The sequence below is a fragment of the Dendropsophus ebraccatus genome, chromosome 4, assembly GCF_027789765.1.
Source record: "Dendropsophus ebraccatus isolate aDenEbr1 chromosome 4, aDenEbr1.pat, whole genome shotgun sequence".
In the NCBI taxonomy this organism is placed as follows: domain Eukaryota; kingdom Metazoa; phylum Chordata; class Amphibia; order Anura; family Hylidae; genus Dendropsophus; species Dendropsophus ebraccatus.
Genome location: NC_091457.1, coordinates 100,016,948 through 100,033,506, shown reverse-complemented (window position 1 = coordinate 100,033,506; position 16,559 = coordinate 100,016,948). Strand labels below are relative to the sequence as shown.

The 16,559-nt window shown below is 45.7% G+C and overlaps 1 protein-coding gene across 6 annotated transcripts in view; it reads right to left on the bottom strand.

Annotated features, from left to right (window-relative positions):
- The window catches only part of NDRG4 (NDRG family member 4), a 66,780-nt gene that overhangs the window by 36,511 nt on the left and 13,710 nt on the right, over positions 1 to 16,559 (bottom strand). For all 6 annotated transcript variants that reach the window (XM_069966407.1, XM_069966404.1, XM_069966403.1 and 3 more), the window contains exons 2-3: positions 15,203 to 15,294; positions 14,891 to 14,935 (exon numbers count right to left, since the gene is read on the bottom strand). In XM_069966407.1, the coding sequence (XP_069822508.1) occupies positions 14,891 to 14,935; positions 15,203 to 15,262 (105 nt within the window). In that variant the 5' untranslated portion in view covers positions 15,263 to 15,294. The remainder of the gene's footprint in view (positions 1 to 14,890; positions 14,936 to 15,202; positions 15,295 to 16,559) is intronic.

Here is a 16,559-nt window from a genome sequence, read left to right as displayed (position 1 = left end):
GGATGTGTGTGTGTGCCATGGCTGCAGCAGGGTGTGTGTGTGTGTGTGTGCTATTGTGGAAGCAGGTTGTGTGTGTGTGTGTGTGCTATGGCTGCCGTAGGCTGTGTATAAGTGTGTGTACTATGGCTGCAGCAGGCTGTGTGTGTGTGCGTGTGCGCTATGGCTGCAGCAGGCTGTGTGTGCAATGGTTGCAGCCGGCTGTGTATGTGCGCTATGGCTGCAGCAGGCTGTGTGTTTGTGTGTGTGTGCTATGACTGCAGCAGGCTGTGTGAATGTGTGCTATGGCTGCAGCAAGATGTGTGTGCGTGTGTCATGGCTACAGCAGGCAGGCTGTGTGTGTGTGTGCTATTGTTGAAGCAGGTTGCGTGCGTGGGCTATAGCTGCTGCAGGCTGTGTATGAGTGTGTGCACTATGGCTGCAGCAGGCCGCGTGTGCAATGGCTGCAGCAGGCTGTGTATGTGCGCTGTGGCTGCAGCAGGCTGTGTGTGTGCTATGGCTGCAGCAGGCTGTGTGTGTGTGTGTGCTATGGCTACAGCAGTCTGTGGGTCTGTGTGCTATGGCTGCAACAGGCTGTGTGTGTGTGTGTGTGTGTGTGTGTGTGTGTGTGTGTGTGCGCTATGGCTGCAGCAGGCAGGCTGTTTGTATGCATGCATAAGCTATGTCTGCAGCAGGCTGTGTGTGTGTGTGTGTGTGCTATTGTTGAAGCAGGTTGTGTGTGCGTGTGTGCGCTATGGCTGCCGCAGGCTGTGTATAAGTGTGTGTACTATGGCTGCAGCAGGCTGTGTGTGTGCGCTGTGGCTGCAGCAGGCTGTGTGTGCTATGGCTGCAGCAGGCTGTGTGTGTGTGCTATGGCTACAGCAGGCTGTGTGTGTGTGCTATGGCTGCAACAGGCTGTGTGTGTGTGTGTGCTATGGCTGCAGCAGGCAGGCTGTTTGTATGCATGCATAAGCTATGTCTGCAGCAGGCTGTGTGTGTGTGTGTGTGTGCGATTGTTGAAGCAGGTTGTGTGTGTGTGTGTGTGTGTGTGTGTGTGTGTGTGCGCGCTATGGCTGCCGCAGGCTGTGTATAAGTGTGTGTACTATGGCTGCAGCAGGGTGTGTGTGTGTGTGCGTGTGCGCTATGGCTGCAGCAGGCTGTGTGTGCAATGGCTGCAGCCGGCTTTGTATGTGCGCTATGGCTGCAGCAGGCTGTGTGTGTGTGTTATGACTGCAGCAGGCTGTGTGTGTGTGCTATGGCTGCAGCATGATGTGTGTGTGTGTGTGTGTGTGTGTGCGCCATGGCTGCAGCAGGCTGTGTGTGTGTGTGCTATGACTGCAGCAGGCTGTGTGAATGTGTGCAATGGCTGCAGCAGGCTGCGTGTGTGTGCTATGGCTGCAGCAAGATGTGTGTGTGTGTGTGTGCGCCATGGCTGCAGCAGGCTGTGTACGTACGTGTTTGCTATGACTGCAGCAGGCTGTGTGATTGTGTGCAATGGCTGCAGCAGGCTGCGAGTGTGTGCTATGGCTGCAGCAAGATGTGTGTGTGTGTGTGTGTGCGCCATGGCTGCAGCAGGCTGTGTGTGTTTGCTATGACTGCAGCAGGCTGTGTGAATGTGTGCAATGGCTGCAGCAGGCTGTGTGTGTGTGCTATGTCTGCTGGAGCTGGAGAAAGGCAGAACAGGGGGTGGTGGGGTCATAATAAAAAAAATCCTATTTACCTGCCCCCGTAGTTCAGTGTCACGGCTCATGGTCCTTGGCGGGCTCCCGAACCTGTGATATCATGGCCCTAATCAGAAAGGCCTGCTTAGCCAATCAATGAGTGAGACAGGACAGAGCTGCAGTCACTGACTGGCTGAGTGGGTAGTTCCTGTGGGGCTGCAATGATTCAGGAGCGTGGATGCTGACAGAGAGCTGATAAATCTGGGCCTATGGCTGACGCCTTAAGATCACTAAGGCAACCCCCTCTATATCACTATGGCTGACCCTTCAGATCTACTTTACACCAGTGTCTTATATAACTCCCCTGGCGTCTGACTGGCAATTTATGAAGGAGATGGTGTCGGAGTTGATCCCTGATACAATCAGGAATCAGAGTTGGAGTTGGAGCTATGGCTTACCTACTCCACAGCCCTGTTCCACCTATCATTTAGTTTCCACCTATCATTCTTGAGATACTTCTTTACCAACACCAGTCTACAAATGGATTTCCAAGGAGCCTCCATGCCATCCAAAGATTTTTTGGATTCACATATTTCTATGCATAATTTATTGCAAATTTTCTTCTCTCTGAAGGCTTGGATATCTGCCCTTACCAAGAAAGGGGTGGATGCCAAGAAATGATTGGCTGAGCAGCCTGTCACTTCAGAGACCAGCTCTGAAGTTGAACTGGCAGATGAGGGGAGTGAGAAGAAGAGAACACTGGTGACTGGGCAGAGGTAATAATACCACAATGGTTTTGAGCTTTATTTATTTATTTTTTTACAGATACATTCAGCCGTCGGTTGCGCATCACTATTACATATAGCAATGTGCGCCCGGTGGCTGATGATTTTAGGTCAGTGCCAAAAGACACAATCAGCTGATGATCGTTGTCGTCATCTGATCATTGTCTTTATTACACACAGTGATAATCTTGCCGAATTGTCCTGATTCGGCAGATTATCTTGCCGTGTAATAGGGCCCTAAATCTGCCTTTTTGTTGTGCCTCTGCTCCAGATCAAATCCCTGCCTACCATTATAAACTGTTCCGCAATATTGCTTACAAGTCGCTGCCTAGGGAAACGTAAAACTTAACTTTTAATAATTACAATAAAATGTCACCAATCAATGAACACTGTGGGGGGGCACTCTTGGATACTACTTCTTAAAGTGGAACTCCAGGTAGAGGTTAAAAAGAATGAAACTTCGGCAGAAGCATATAGCATTACTTACCTATCTATCCCAGTTTTGAAACTACCAAAAATCCATTTGTTTTGGGGGGTTTTGTTCTGTATTGTGTTTCTGTACTTCCTGGTGGAGCAGTTCCCAGAATGCAGTACTGGTTCCAGAATGCAATGCTTTCCCTCAGCTGTTCATCACAGTCCACAGTCCTTGCAGCAGCTGCTTCTGGCCGGTCAGAGATGGTGAATCACTCAGGGGATTGGGGGATCCAGCCAAGCCTCCTGTGACATCACGCTCTGACCCCTGTCTGCATCATCAGCCTACACTAAGCAAACACACACAATGTGAGACAGAGGCATGGAATATTTGTCTCCTAAGGTGGGAGAGCAGTGGGAGCAGGAGACAATGTGAATAGGCACTGAGGCCATTTTTCTTCACTTCCTGGATTTCTATCAGCTACCAGTTTAACAGAACCGTACAGATATGGTAATACATTGTATAGACACATCTATATAACTTTTAATGCACTTTTAATAGAAAACAAATTTTCCTTATGTGGAGTTCCCTTTTAAGTCGCCTATACGACTCTTCAATAGTGACAGCTGACTGTCTCACTATATTTGGCCCTAAAACTACATTTAAGTAGAACGAAAACAGGACGGCTCCTCCCTTCTTACTCCTAAAAGTAGGGCAAATGTTGAAGGAGTTTCAAAAATCATAGGGATCTATGATGATCTACCCCCAGATATATCACATCCTGTCCAAATACTGGCCTATTTCATTGGCAGATCAAAGTCTCCAGAAAGTGATAACAGACCGACCTCTAATCATTGATCACAAGAATTGGAGTCTCAGAGACCGTCTGGTCCACAGCCACTATGTAGGGCCATCAAGGCATGGTACCTGGCTACAAAGACCGACAATTTAAATGCAGTGGGTGCAAAGCCTGTGATTTTATGAGGAAAACAAAAATCAATACTGCCTCAACCACAGGTCAACCATTTAACATTAGGGACTTTGTAAATTGCCGAACCAAAGATGTCCTTTACTTAGCACAATGCCCCTGCCCTAAAGATTATGTAGAAAAAATGTTAAGGGAATTCAGTATGTTTGGCCGTGACACCCCACTAGCCGAACGTACTGCTAAAAACCATAATGGTGACCTCAAAACTTGCTCTTTTGCGGCTTTAGGCTATGTTCACACTTTGTATGAGATTGGCCGTCTCAGAGAAGATCATCCCGGTAGGTACTGCAGTATCGGCCGGATGATCTTTAGCGCCTCTGAATTTTGATGTGGGCGCATCTGTGTGCGCCCGCATCCGAATTCCCCGCTGCACACAATGGAGTGTGCGACCGGAGCCGCACGCTCCATTGTATGAACTGACAGGAATCCCGGCAGGAGTGTATACTATGGGGAAGATTTATCAAACATGGTATAAAGTGAAACTGGCTAAGTTGCCCCCAGCAACAAATCAGATTCCACTTTTTATTTCTCAGACTTTTTGGAAAATGAAGCATGGAATATGATTGTTTGCTAAGGGAAACTGAGCCAGTTTCACTTTACGCCATGTTTGATAAATCTCCCCCTATGTGTATACACTCCAGCCGGGATTCCCTCAGCCTTCAGCACCTTGCAACAACAGCCGTGATTACTGCTGAACATACGTTGTGTGAACATGGCCATAGAGATTTACGGCCCTCAATGCTCAAGGGAGACTTGGTGATTTAATATTTACCTGTCACCGCTAAGTGAACATTATGCAGCCTGGAGTTGTGTGAGCCTGCGGGACATTCACGTCTGTGCAGAGCAGTCCAGTTCATCAGTGACAAGTAGAAGTTCTCACAGCTGCACAGTACATCTTTCAGTCCTCCGCAGCAAAGTAAAACCCTATCCTGGTCACGCATGCGTACCATGGGACCCTGCTATGATGCCTAATGACAGCATACCAGCAGGACGATAACAGACACATGCGTCAAAGTCACATGAGGGGTGCGAGGCATCAGCTAAGTAACCTGGGATCTCGTATGCACAGAAGGGATGAGAGTCCCACATGCATTTTGTTTGCATATAGGATCCCAACACGCAGATGGACTCCCCTCATGTGTGTGTTGCCGTCTAGTACACAGACGCTTTCCTCTGCAAGGTCAGCATCTTAGTTGTTAAAAGCGTGGGTGCCCCCAAGGTTACGTGAAGCATCACTACACGTCAGCCCTGATCTGGGGAGTGAAATACTAACTCTGATTGGACATAGATTTAAGTGACTAATCCATCCACCTATTGATATGAGGGGACGGGTGTTGGTCGGATAAAAATAGAAGTGCGCTAGGCCCTCTAGGTATAGACGTCTGGCCTCCACCATCGCACCGCCTGTCTATCATGCACCGCATTGTTAGATGCTTCATATCGTGGCATCAGGCTTCTTCTCCTCATATGGTCTCCTGATGAATTTTGGGAGTAAAAGAAACGTGTCGAGACCTGAATTATCCTTTATCTGCTTATATTTTTAACTAGTCTGCAGAATTTATATCCGGTCGGATACCATAATAAAGGGTATGGGTTGACACATACAGAGTGGTCCAAAAAAATGTATCCACTGTTTAAAAGTCCATAACTTGCAAACTAATTGACGGAAATGTCTCATATTTGGTGAAAGTGTAGCTTAAAGTCCAACTTAAAGATATCACTGTAGGTGTTCAAAATGGTCACCATTCACATCCACACACAAACAATGCCGCCGAACTGCAGCACGAACTACTGACTGCAACGTGTTCAGTTCGATATTTGCACATGCATGTACGGTGGATTCTCAAAGTTCATCCAATGTACGTGGCTTTTGTCGATAAACAATGTCCTTTAGTGTTCCCCACAGGTAAAAGTTCAGAGGAGTTAAGTCTGGGGAACGTGGTGGATACTCCACAGCACCTCTACAGCCTATCCATCTTCCTGGTAGATTTTCGTCGAGATATGCCTTAACATGATGTTGGTAGTGGGCTGGGGCACCATCCTGTTGAAAGTAAAATCTTCCGTCTCCATACAGGTCTCGGATGGCAGGTAAAATGGGTGTCTGAAGCTTATGAAGGTACACCTCACCGGTACCTGTGCCGTCAAAGAAGAATGGCCCAATCAAGCCCCGGTAAGACAACCCACACCACACATTTACTCCGGGAAAATTAACGGCTTTGTCAACATGGATGTTCGGATTTTCGGCAGCCCAGTAGATGCAATTGTGGCGATTTACTGTACCATTGAGTTTGAACTGTGCCTCATCAGACCACACAATCATCTCTGCAAACTTGTCATCGTTGCGCACCATGTTGTTAAACCACTCGCAGTACTCCATTCTACGATCTGGGTCGTTCTCGTTCATTGCGTGTAGCAATCGTGGGATGTAGCACTTCCACTTTGCTGTCTTCAAAATTCGCAGAACACTTGAGTGACTCACTCCGGTTTCACGGACACACTGTCTCAAAGAGTTCTGTGGTGAGCGAGTGAATTGTTGTAACACACGACGGGAGTTAGCTGGACTTGTTACTGTTACAGGTCGTCAAGATCGTTGTTTGTGTACATCTTTAACACAGCCTTCGGCTTCAAATTTGTTTTGAATGCGACGAATCGTTAAACGTGTCGGTGGCTCTGTTTGATACTCATTTCGCCATTGCCGTTGAACCTTATTAATGTTTTTGTACTTAAAAAACCCCTTCAAAACTGACTTCCTTTCATCGAATGTAAGCCTTGCACCAGCCATGTTTACTCGAGTAACTAGGTGCAACTACGAACACAACACAGACTATCCGGCGACTGTCATCTGACAAAACAATACAACGCTTGTGTGCTGACTGCCGGAACTACAAACTAGTACACTACCAAATATGAGACAATTCCGTCAATTAGTTTGCAAGTTATGGACTTTAAAACAGTGGATAAATTTTTTTGGACCACTCTGTATATGTCTTCTACACCCTTGGATTTACAAAATGTATGTGCTTTGAGATTTATCATTGGCAGCATTTGGTGAGCTCTATCATGTGTTGCATCATGTGAGATGTACAGTTGCGCTTAAAGGGAACCTGTCACTGGGGACAGAGCCCGCCCGACCCCCCCGGGCAGCCCCCGGATTCTTACCCTTTTCGACGAGTCCCGTTCCTGGAGCCGATCCCGGGACGAAGATATCAGTGCCTGAAGCTGTGCATGCGCGCCGCTGAGATGAGTCCGACGCCCATAGAGAATGAATGGAGCTGATATCTTCGTCCTGGGACCGGCTCCAGGAACGGGACTCGTCGGAAAGGGTAAGTATCCGGGGGCTGCACCCGGGGGTCGGGCGGGCTCTGTGCCCGCGTCCCCGGTAACAGGTTCCCTTTAAATGTTTACATACCCCGGCAGATTTTTTGCTTTCTTGTCCTTTTTACAGAGAATATGAATGATAACACAAAAAACTTTTTTTTCCATTCATGGTTAGTGGTTGAGTGAAGCCATTTATTGTCAAACTACTGTGTTTTCTCTTTTTAAACCATAACGACAAAAAAAACAACAACATCCAAATGTTCAAAAGTTTACATACCCCAGTTCTTTATACCGAGTATTACCCCCTCTAACATCAATGACAGCTTGAAGTCTTTTGTGGTAGTTGTGGATGAGGCTCTTTAATTTCTCAGATGGTAAGGCTGCCCATTCTTCTTGGGCTGTCTTGCATAAACTGTGCACTTGAGATCTCCCCAGAGTGGCTCAATGATATTGAGGTCAGGAGACTGAGATGGCCACTCCAGAACCTTCACTTAGGGATAGTGACTATCTAATTTCTATCATTGGTCCTTCCCCTCTCCTGTTTAGGCATAGAGACTCCCATCCAGTGTCCAATAGCCTACTTTACATTTTGCATGTCAGCTCATGCAGCAGGCACCAATTTGTATGGTGATGGTATTTTTTGTTATATTTCACAGTGTTCATTGGTGGCATTTTATTCTAATTATTAAAAGTAACATTTTACGTTTTCCTAGGCAATGACATGTGCTTTTGGTCCTGTCCTGCATTATCCCAACACATCCAAGCAGAGGTGGATGCCTCTTATTTCTTCACTATTAAAAAAGAACTGAAATCCTTTCCTACATTTGGTTTATGTGATTTCATGGTGACCCCCTGAAAATACATGTGTTTCTGGGCTCTAAATGGGCTTGCATCTTAACCAGAAGATTTAGCACTATAATGAAGCTGCATAAACTGTTCCACACAAGCTTTTCTTCATCCGTTTTTTTTTTTAGGATACACAAAAACATGGTCAACCACATTTTTGTGGACACTAAAAAAATGGATGCTTTTTGATCCGTTTTGTGATCCATTTTTTTTTAACCCCTTAACGACATCGGGCGTAAACTTACGCCCTCGTGCCCTGGTACTTGGCGCATCAGGGCGTAAATTTACGCCCGATGTTTCCCCGATCACTGCTTGTTCGCACACAGCGATCGGGGAAGATGGCCTGCTATAAATCATAGCAGGCCATCATAGCTTCTCGGCACGGGGGGTGGTTAACACCGCCCGTGCTTACGATCGCTGCTATAGGCTGATCAATTCAGATCAGCCAATAGCGGCGATCAGAACCTTTCCGGGTCATCGGTGACTCGATGACCCTGAAAAAAATGGCGGTCGGTGCTGTCCGAGGACGGCACCGACCGCCATTACTGTAAAAAGTAATGGTGGTCACCGTGCCACCGGCCCGATCGCCGTGAACGGGCCGGTGGCACGGCGATCAGAGTCCCACAAAATAATAAATACCTGCCCTGGACCCCTCCGCTAGGTAGCGGAGGGGTCCAGAGCAGGTATTTGTACATTACTCACCTGTCCCGGGGTCCTGAACGGCGTCTTCCGGATTCGCGGCGTCCTCCGTCTTTCCGGCGCGTCTTCGGATCTTTCCGGCGGTCCCCGTCGTCTTCTTTCGGCTATTTTCGGCTCCAGCCTCGTCATTTTCCGGATTTTGCGCTCTGCTGCCCTCTAGCGGCTGATATGTGTAATACACTTATCAGCAGCTACAGGGATGTTCAGAATGTAGAAAAAGTTGTTTTTTTTTTCCAATTTTTTTTTTTTCTATTTTCCGCACCCTATCGCCGCTGAGTGTTGATATGCATCGCACGAAAGTGCGCTGCTAATCAGCAACTCCTCCTTTTTGGCGTAGGGTGTTTTTTTTCTATATCCTACTGCCACGGTCTGCTGATAAGTGCCGCACATAAGTGCGGCATTTATCAGCAACGCCTTTGTTGGTGTAGGTTTTTTTTTTTATACTTACTGTAAAAAAAACACGTAAAAAACACTACATTACACCACACTACATTGAATAAAGTTTGAGACTACACCACTACATACCCCATATACCAATCCCCGTATAAAGATGGCCCCCAGGGTGTTTTCAGCGTCAGAGGGATACGTTATTATTGCCTCCGACACCGAAACAGCCAGTGAGGATGAATGGGGGGGATCCTTCTTTCCTCCATTCATCCTCATCATCCAGTGACATGTCTGGGGGTAGCGTAGCGTACGCTGCCCCCCAGACACGTCTTTTCCGCCAGTACCGTCCCAATAAGAGATCACGGTATGGTGTGAAATTCTCCAAACTCTGTGAGCGTACCTCAGGGTACACTTACAGATTTAGGGTAGGAGCACACTGCGGAATGGCGAAGGATAACCCTTCGTGCATTCCGCAGCTGGCACCCGCCGGCGGACTGATGCGGGCGCATGTCTCTACCCGTGTCATAGACTCCATTCTATGCACGGGAGGATTCCGTCGTCCATCCAAAGAATGAATACGTTGGCCAGAGAGCGGAATCCGCCCGTGCATAGAATGGAGTCTATGACACGTGTGGAGACGTGCGCCTGCATCACTCCGCCGGCGGGTGCCAACTGCGGAATGCACGAAGGGTTATCTGTCGCGATTCCGCAGTGTGCACGTACCCTTAGAGTGTATGTAGGAAGGGACACCTGAATCCAGCCCCCAAATGCCCCCAGATGCCCCCCCATCCTCGGAACAAGTGGAAAGATCGTCCGGGAACTGATCTTCCCACTGCTGGATAAAGGTTACCACCTGTACGGGGATAACTTTTATACCAGCACCCCCTCTTCTGGTCCCTCGCTGCCCGAGCTACTGTAGCTTGCGGCACGATCCGAACATATCAGAAGCAGTAATAGAGCTCTAATATTTAGCAGCCATGGAGCAGCCCCAGCGCTTCTGGATATGAATGACCGCCTATCGCACCAGGACAACATTTTCCAGGTGACGTCCCCCACACTGGAGAAAGGGAGACCCCAGAAGAAGTGCAGAGTGTGGGGTAACAGGGGGATCAGGAAGGACGCCATTTTCCAGTGTGACACCTGTCCTGATCCCCCCGGCCTCTGCATACTGGATCGCTCCAAGGCGTACCACACGTCATTGGAGTTCTACATTATCTAAATTCTGTCCCTTATTCCTATTTCAGGGGTCACGTTGATCCGGGGATTATTCTGATCGCCATTATGGAGTCGGGAAGGAATTTTTCCCCTGTGATGAGGCTACTGTCGTCTGCCTTACGAGGGTTTTTTTGCCTTCCTCTGGATCAACACAGGTTGAATTTGATGGACACCTGTCATTTTCAACCTTATAAACTAATAATTGGCCTAATACCCCCAAATAAATTAGAATGGTCCCTTTTCCCCAGCTAAGTAGGTATGGCCGCCATTCCCATTAGAGGATGCCATGATGCAATTACAAAGCCTCTGTGCGGCCAGGACAGTAGAAACCCCCCACAAGTGACCCCATTCTGGAAACTACACCCCATAAGGAATCTAACAAGGGGGGCAGCGGGGATATGGCCCCCCTGGTGACGGCCACATTTGGGACGTGAAAATGAAAAAAATGGTATTTTTTATTTTCTCGGCACATGTTCTACGTAAGTGACTGTCACCAGTGGGGTCCATATCCTCACTGCACCCCTTGTTAGATTCCTTATGGGGTGTAGTTTCCAGAATGGGGTCACTTGTCGGGGGTTTCTACTGACCTGGCAGCACAGGAGCTTTGTAATTGCGACATGGCCTCCATCCTCCATTCCAGCCTCTAAATGGCGCTCTGTCCCTTTGGTGGCTTGCCCTGTGCCCATATGGCACATTATGCCCACATATGGGGTATTTTCGTACTCAGGGGAAACTACCCTACACGTTTTGTGTTCATTTTCTTTTTTAACCCCTTGTGGAAATGGAAAAAATCAAGGCTAGACCAACATTTAGTGTAATTTTTGTAAAATTTTTACTCTAAATCATTAATCTTGTCATGATTTTTTCATTTTCACAAGGGGCTAAAAGATAAAAAAAAAACAATAAATGTGTAGAGCAATTTCCCCTGAGTACGGAAATACCCCACATGTGGACATAAAGCGCCATGCGGGTGCAGGTTAAGACTCCGAAGGGAAGGAGCGCCATTTCGTTTTTGAAGGCTGGATTTGGATGGAATGGATTTTGAGGGGCCATGTTGCATTCAAAAGGCCTCTGTGTTGCCAAGACAGTTGAAACCCCCCACAAGTGACCCCATTATGGAAACTGCACCCCTCAAGGAATGTAACAAGGGGTGTAGTGAGCATATGGACCCCACTGGTGACGGGCACAAATGTGGAACAATGTGGCGTGAAAATGAAGGATTACATTTTTTACACTATAATGTTGGTTTAGCCTTGAATTTATCATTTTCACAAGGGGTTAAAAGAGAAAAAAAACACACAATATGTGTAGAGCAATTTCCCCCGAGTCCGTAAATACCCCACATGTGGACATAAAGCGCCATGTGGGCGCAGGGCAAGCCTCCATAGGGAAGGAGCACCATTTGGATTTTGGAGGTTGGATTTGGCTAGAATGGATGATGAACGCCATGTCGCATTTACAGAGCCCTCGTGCTGCCAAAACACTGGAAACCCCCCACAAGTAACCCCATTCTGGAAACTGCACCTCTCAGGGAATCTAACAAGCGGTGCAATGAGGATATGGACCCCTTGATGACGGGCACATTTGTGCCATGAAAGTGAAAAAATGGAATTTTTTACTTTTACGTCACATTGTTCCACATTTGTGCCCATCACCAGTGGGGTCCATATGCTCCCTGTGCCCCTTGTTAGATTCCTTGAGGGGTGTAGTTTCCAGAATGGGGTCACTTGTGGGGGGTTTCCAGTGTCTTGGCAGCACGAGGGCTCTGTAAATGCGACATGGCCCTTGAAATCCTTTCCAGTGAAATTCAGCTTCCAAAAGCCAATTGGCGCTCCTTCCCTTTGGAGGCTCGTCCTGCGCCCCCTTGGCACTTTATCGCCACATGTGGGGTATTTCCGTACTCGGGAGAAACTGCGCTACACATTTTGTGTCTTTTTTTTCCTCTTATCCCTTTAAGAAAATTAAAAATTGAAGGCTAGAACAACGTTTTAGTGTAAAAAATAAATTTTTCTTTTTTCACACCATATTGTTCGGAAAATCTGTGAAGCACCTGTGGGGTCCAAATGCTCACTGCACCCCTTGTTACATTCCTTGAGGGGTGTAGTTTTCTAAATGGTGTCCCTTTAGGGGTGTTTTTTAGGTTTCGGCACCCCAGAGCCTCTGCCAACCTGAAGTGGTACAGTCAGAAATGACCAAATACAACGGAGGCGTTGAAATTCACTAGGCGCTCCTTTGTATCTGAGGCTTGTGGTTGCGTCAAATAGCGCAATAGGGCCACATATGGGGTATTTCTATAAACTGCAGAAACGGGGCAATAATTATTGGGGTGCATTTCTCTGGTAATAGGTTTATAATTATGAAAAATATTGGATTACAATAAAATCTCTGCACAGAAAATTAAAATTTTCACATTTCTTACACACTTAGCTTTTATTTCTGTGACTCCCCTAAAGGGTTAAAACACTTTCTGGATATGCTTTTGCAGAGTGTGGGGGGTGCAGTTTCTGAAATGGGGTGCTTTGTGGGGCTTTCTAACATACAGGCCCCTCAAATACACTTTAAACCTGAACAGGTCCCTAAAAATATCTGATTTTGAAATTTTACTGAAAATTTGGAAATTTGCTGCTAATGTTTTAAGCTTCCTATTGTCTAAAAAAAATGAAAGATCGTTTAATAAATGCCGCCAACATAAAATAGACATGTTGCTAATGCTATTTAATATATAATTTATGTGGTATAACCACTTTCTGTATACGCAAAAAAGTTTCAAAGTTGGAAAAATGCAGTTTTTCACATTTTTTCACATTATTTGGGTTTTTTTTCATAAAGATTCGTTATGAGTATCGACTCCAATTTACCAGAAATGTAAAGTACAATATGTCACGAGAAAACAATCTCAGAATCAGCCGGATAGGTAAAAGCATCCCGAAGTTATTAATGAATAAAGTGACACTGGTCATATTCATAAAATTTGTCTCTGTCATTAAGGCCATTTCAGGCTCTGTCCTTAAGGGGTTAAATAATGAAAGTCAATGGAAGAAAGGTTAAAAACAGATGCACTGTCCAGTGATGAAAAAAAAAGCGATTTTAGAGCACAAAGGAGACACAGACAAGTGTTATATAGGTATATATCAAATGTGCAGCATCTAAGCTTGTGGATGGTGTGGCGAACCGCACATAGAGTAAAGGCCCCATTCCACGGAGCGATTATTCGGCCGATACTGGCCGTTACGCGCGATAATCGTCCTGTGAAATAGGAGGCAACGATTGAAGTTGTTTGTCTTTCAACATGTTGAAAGACAAATGACTTATATAGCAATGATCTGCTGCCGTCGCTCCGAGGAATAGGAGCGGCAGCAGCAGACCACCGCTATATCCTATGGGCTGGCCGGATGATCAGCGATCACCCGGGCAGCCCCCTGTCCCCCCCCACCCCCAACCCCCGGACTCACCCGCTCGCTGCTGCCGCATGGAATAGCGGTGGCAGCGAGCGGGAAACGAGGAGCAAACCAGCCATCTCCCTTGGATGTGACCCAATGGACTACCTATTTTCTTCTTGAGGATCTAGTGAACTCCCTTGAAACAATTCACTCTATTTGCCTAAGAGCCCTATTACGTGGAAAGAATATTGTGCAAAAAATCGCTATATCGCTCAAATTTAAACAATAATTTTTCTGTGTGTATGCAGACAATGATGAAACGACAAATAAACATTTGTTTGTGTGTTGTTGCTCGCATCTTTTGAGCTGACCATAAAATCATACAATCATAACTAATGACCATTGTTCCGTCTATTGTGGTTAACGATTTCAGGTAGGTTACAAAAGCACTCGTTTGCGATTATCGTTTATCGTTAACCAGAGAAAACAAAAACACCAATTTTTCTAATAGGACCCTAAGGTGTCGTTTTTTTGATTCACACACTCTTCTATATATGCCTCCATATACCAACCTGTACACCAGTCGCTTAGGTTGTGCAGAATCTGCTGTGGCAAATTGTTAACAATGGTTGTTTCTTCTTTTGTTTATGTTTATTCTGTATTATTTTCTGATTAAAACAACATAAATAAATCCTAGAACACAGAGAAAACTACCCTGATGATAATCTACCCCCAGTACTGGTAATATAGACCGCTAATAATGGCACCTGTATAATTACCACAATATGGTACCACAATACATCAGTACTAATGTGTATCAGTACTAATTCAGCAAGTCACTATTAAATTACATACACCTGTACCACTATTACCAAAGTAATAATACAGACATTTATCATCGTAATACAGAGACTAGTACTGGTACAATTCTCATAATGCAAACACTTGTAAGAGTATACAGACACCTATATCAGTACCATTGTCATCATAATACAGACATTTTTATTGGTAGCATTTTGATACCATTGTTATAATAGGAACATCTTAACTAGTACAATTCTCATAATGCTGACGGCAGTACCAGTACTGTCACCATTACAGAGAAACCTTTACCAGTACCATGATCATAATACAGGTTCAGTTAGGGTGGATCTAGTAAAGAGCACTAGAAGTAAAGTAGACACTGGAGTGCAGCGAATGAAATGGCTGTATAAACACCTTACCTTCCAGTCAGTGTCTGCTGCAGAGAGGAAGGTGTCTGCAGATTCCTGCCATCAGAAGAAGAAAGAACTTGTTATAGCACAACCAGGAATAATAATGCATGTAAAATAAATGGATGAAAAAGTGGGCAGGGAAAGGATCTGTGAAATGTGTGTAAGTAAAGGAGTGGTAGGGAACCTTTGCCCTCCAGCTGTTGCAAAATTATAACCCCCATCATGCCTGGGAGAGCCAAGTTTCCCTACTCCTGGAGTAAAGGGATCTGTCATCTGGAAGAGGAAAAACAAAGGTACCAGCAGTAGCGACACAACACTCACCATCTCGGTGTCTTGCCCTTTCAGTAAAGGCTTCTCTTCAGGAAATCGGAGCTCACTCATCCCAGAAAGGCTTAATTCTGGCAGCAGCAAACCTACAAATCATCAGGATATTATATCACTTCTCTGAAAAGACAGAACTGACAGAGACTTGACATGACTTTTTACACCTCTTCAGCTGAAAAAATGATGCCTTAATTGTCACAAAAACGCAATATACACCGACTGATCACAAAACCGAAACCACTGACACGTAAAATGAATAACACGAATTATTATGGGATAATGGCGCCAGTCAAAAGTAGTGAAAAAACATTTGTGCTGGTGATGAGAGTCAAAACATACGGGGTGGAATAGCAAAGGTGACCTCTCTCCATAACCAAAAAAGACCAAAATGGGTATATGGTCATCTGAAGCAATGAAGAAAGGTGGCCTGGACTGATGAATGACATTATCTGTTGCATCATGTGGATGGCCAAATGTATGTATGTAATTTACCTGGAGAACAGATGGTAACAGGATGCACTTTGGGAAGAAGGCAAGACACCAGAGGCAATCATGCTCTGGGCAATATACAGTGGTCCCTCAACATACAATATTAGTTGGTTCCATTGTATGCTCAAACCAGTGTATGTTGAGACCAAAACTCTATGGAAAACTGGTAATTGGTTCGAAATCTCCCAACATGAGTAACAAATTAAAATTTAAAGGAAAATAAGCAGCTATCTAATATGGATAAAGCAAATCCTTACATACAACAGTCAGAAAGAGCTACGAGAGACTGTAAATTTCTTTCTATGTAGAGGACTGAAGCATTTTTAGGTCCTATACAGGTCACACGGGGTCCCAGAAACATAAAATGAAGCTGCCCTCACCTAGTGCCCAAAGGAGCAACTTATCCTGGCACAGGTAAAGAGTAGAGGAGATACCAGATACACAGCAGTACAGGACATGTAGTATCACACTGTTCTGGAGAGAGGAGATACTAGACACACAGCAGTACAGGACATGTAGTATCACACTGTACTGTAGAGAGGAGATACTAGACACACACAGCAGTACAGGACATGTAGTATCACACTGTACTGTAGAGAGGAGATACTAGACACAGCAGTAAAGGACATGTAGTATCACACTGTACTGTAGAGAGGAGATACTAGACACACAGCAGTACAGGACATGTAGTATCACACTGTACTGTAAAGAGGAGATACTAGACACAGCAGTAAAGGACATGTAGTATCACACTGTACGGTACAGAGGAGATACTAGACACACAGCAGTACAGGAAATGTAGTATCACACTGTACTGTGGAGAGGAGATACTAGATACACACAGCAGTACAGGACATGTAGTATC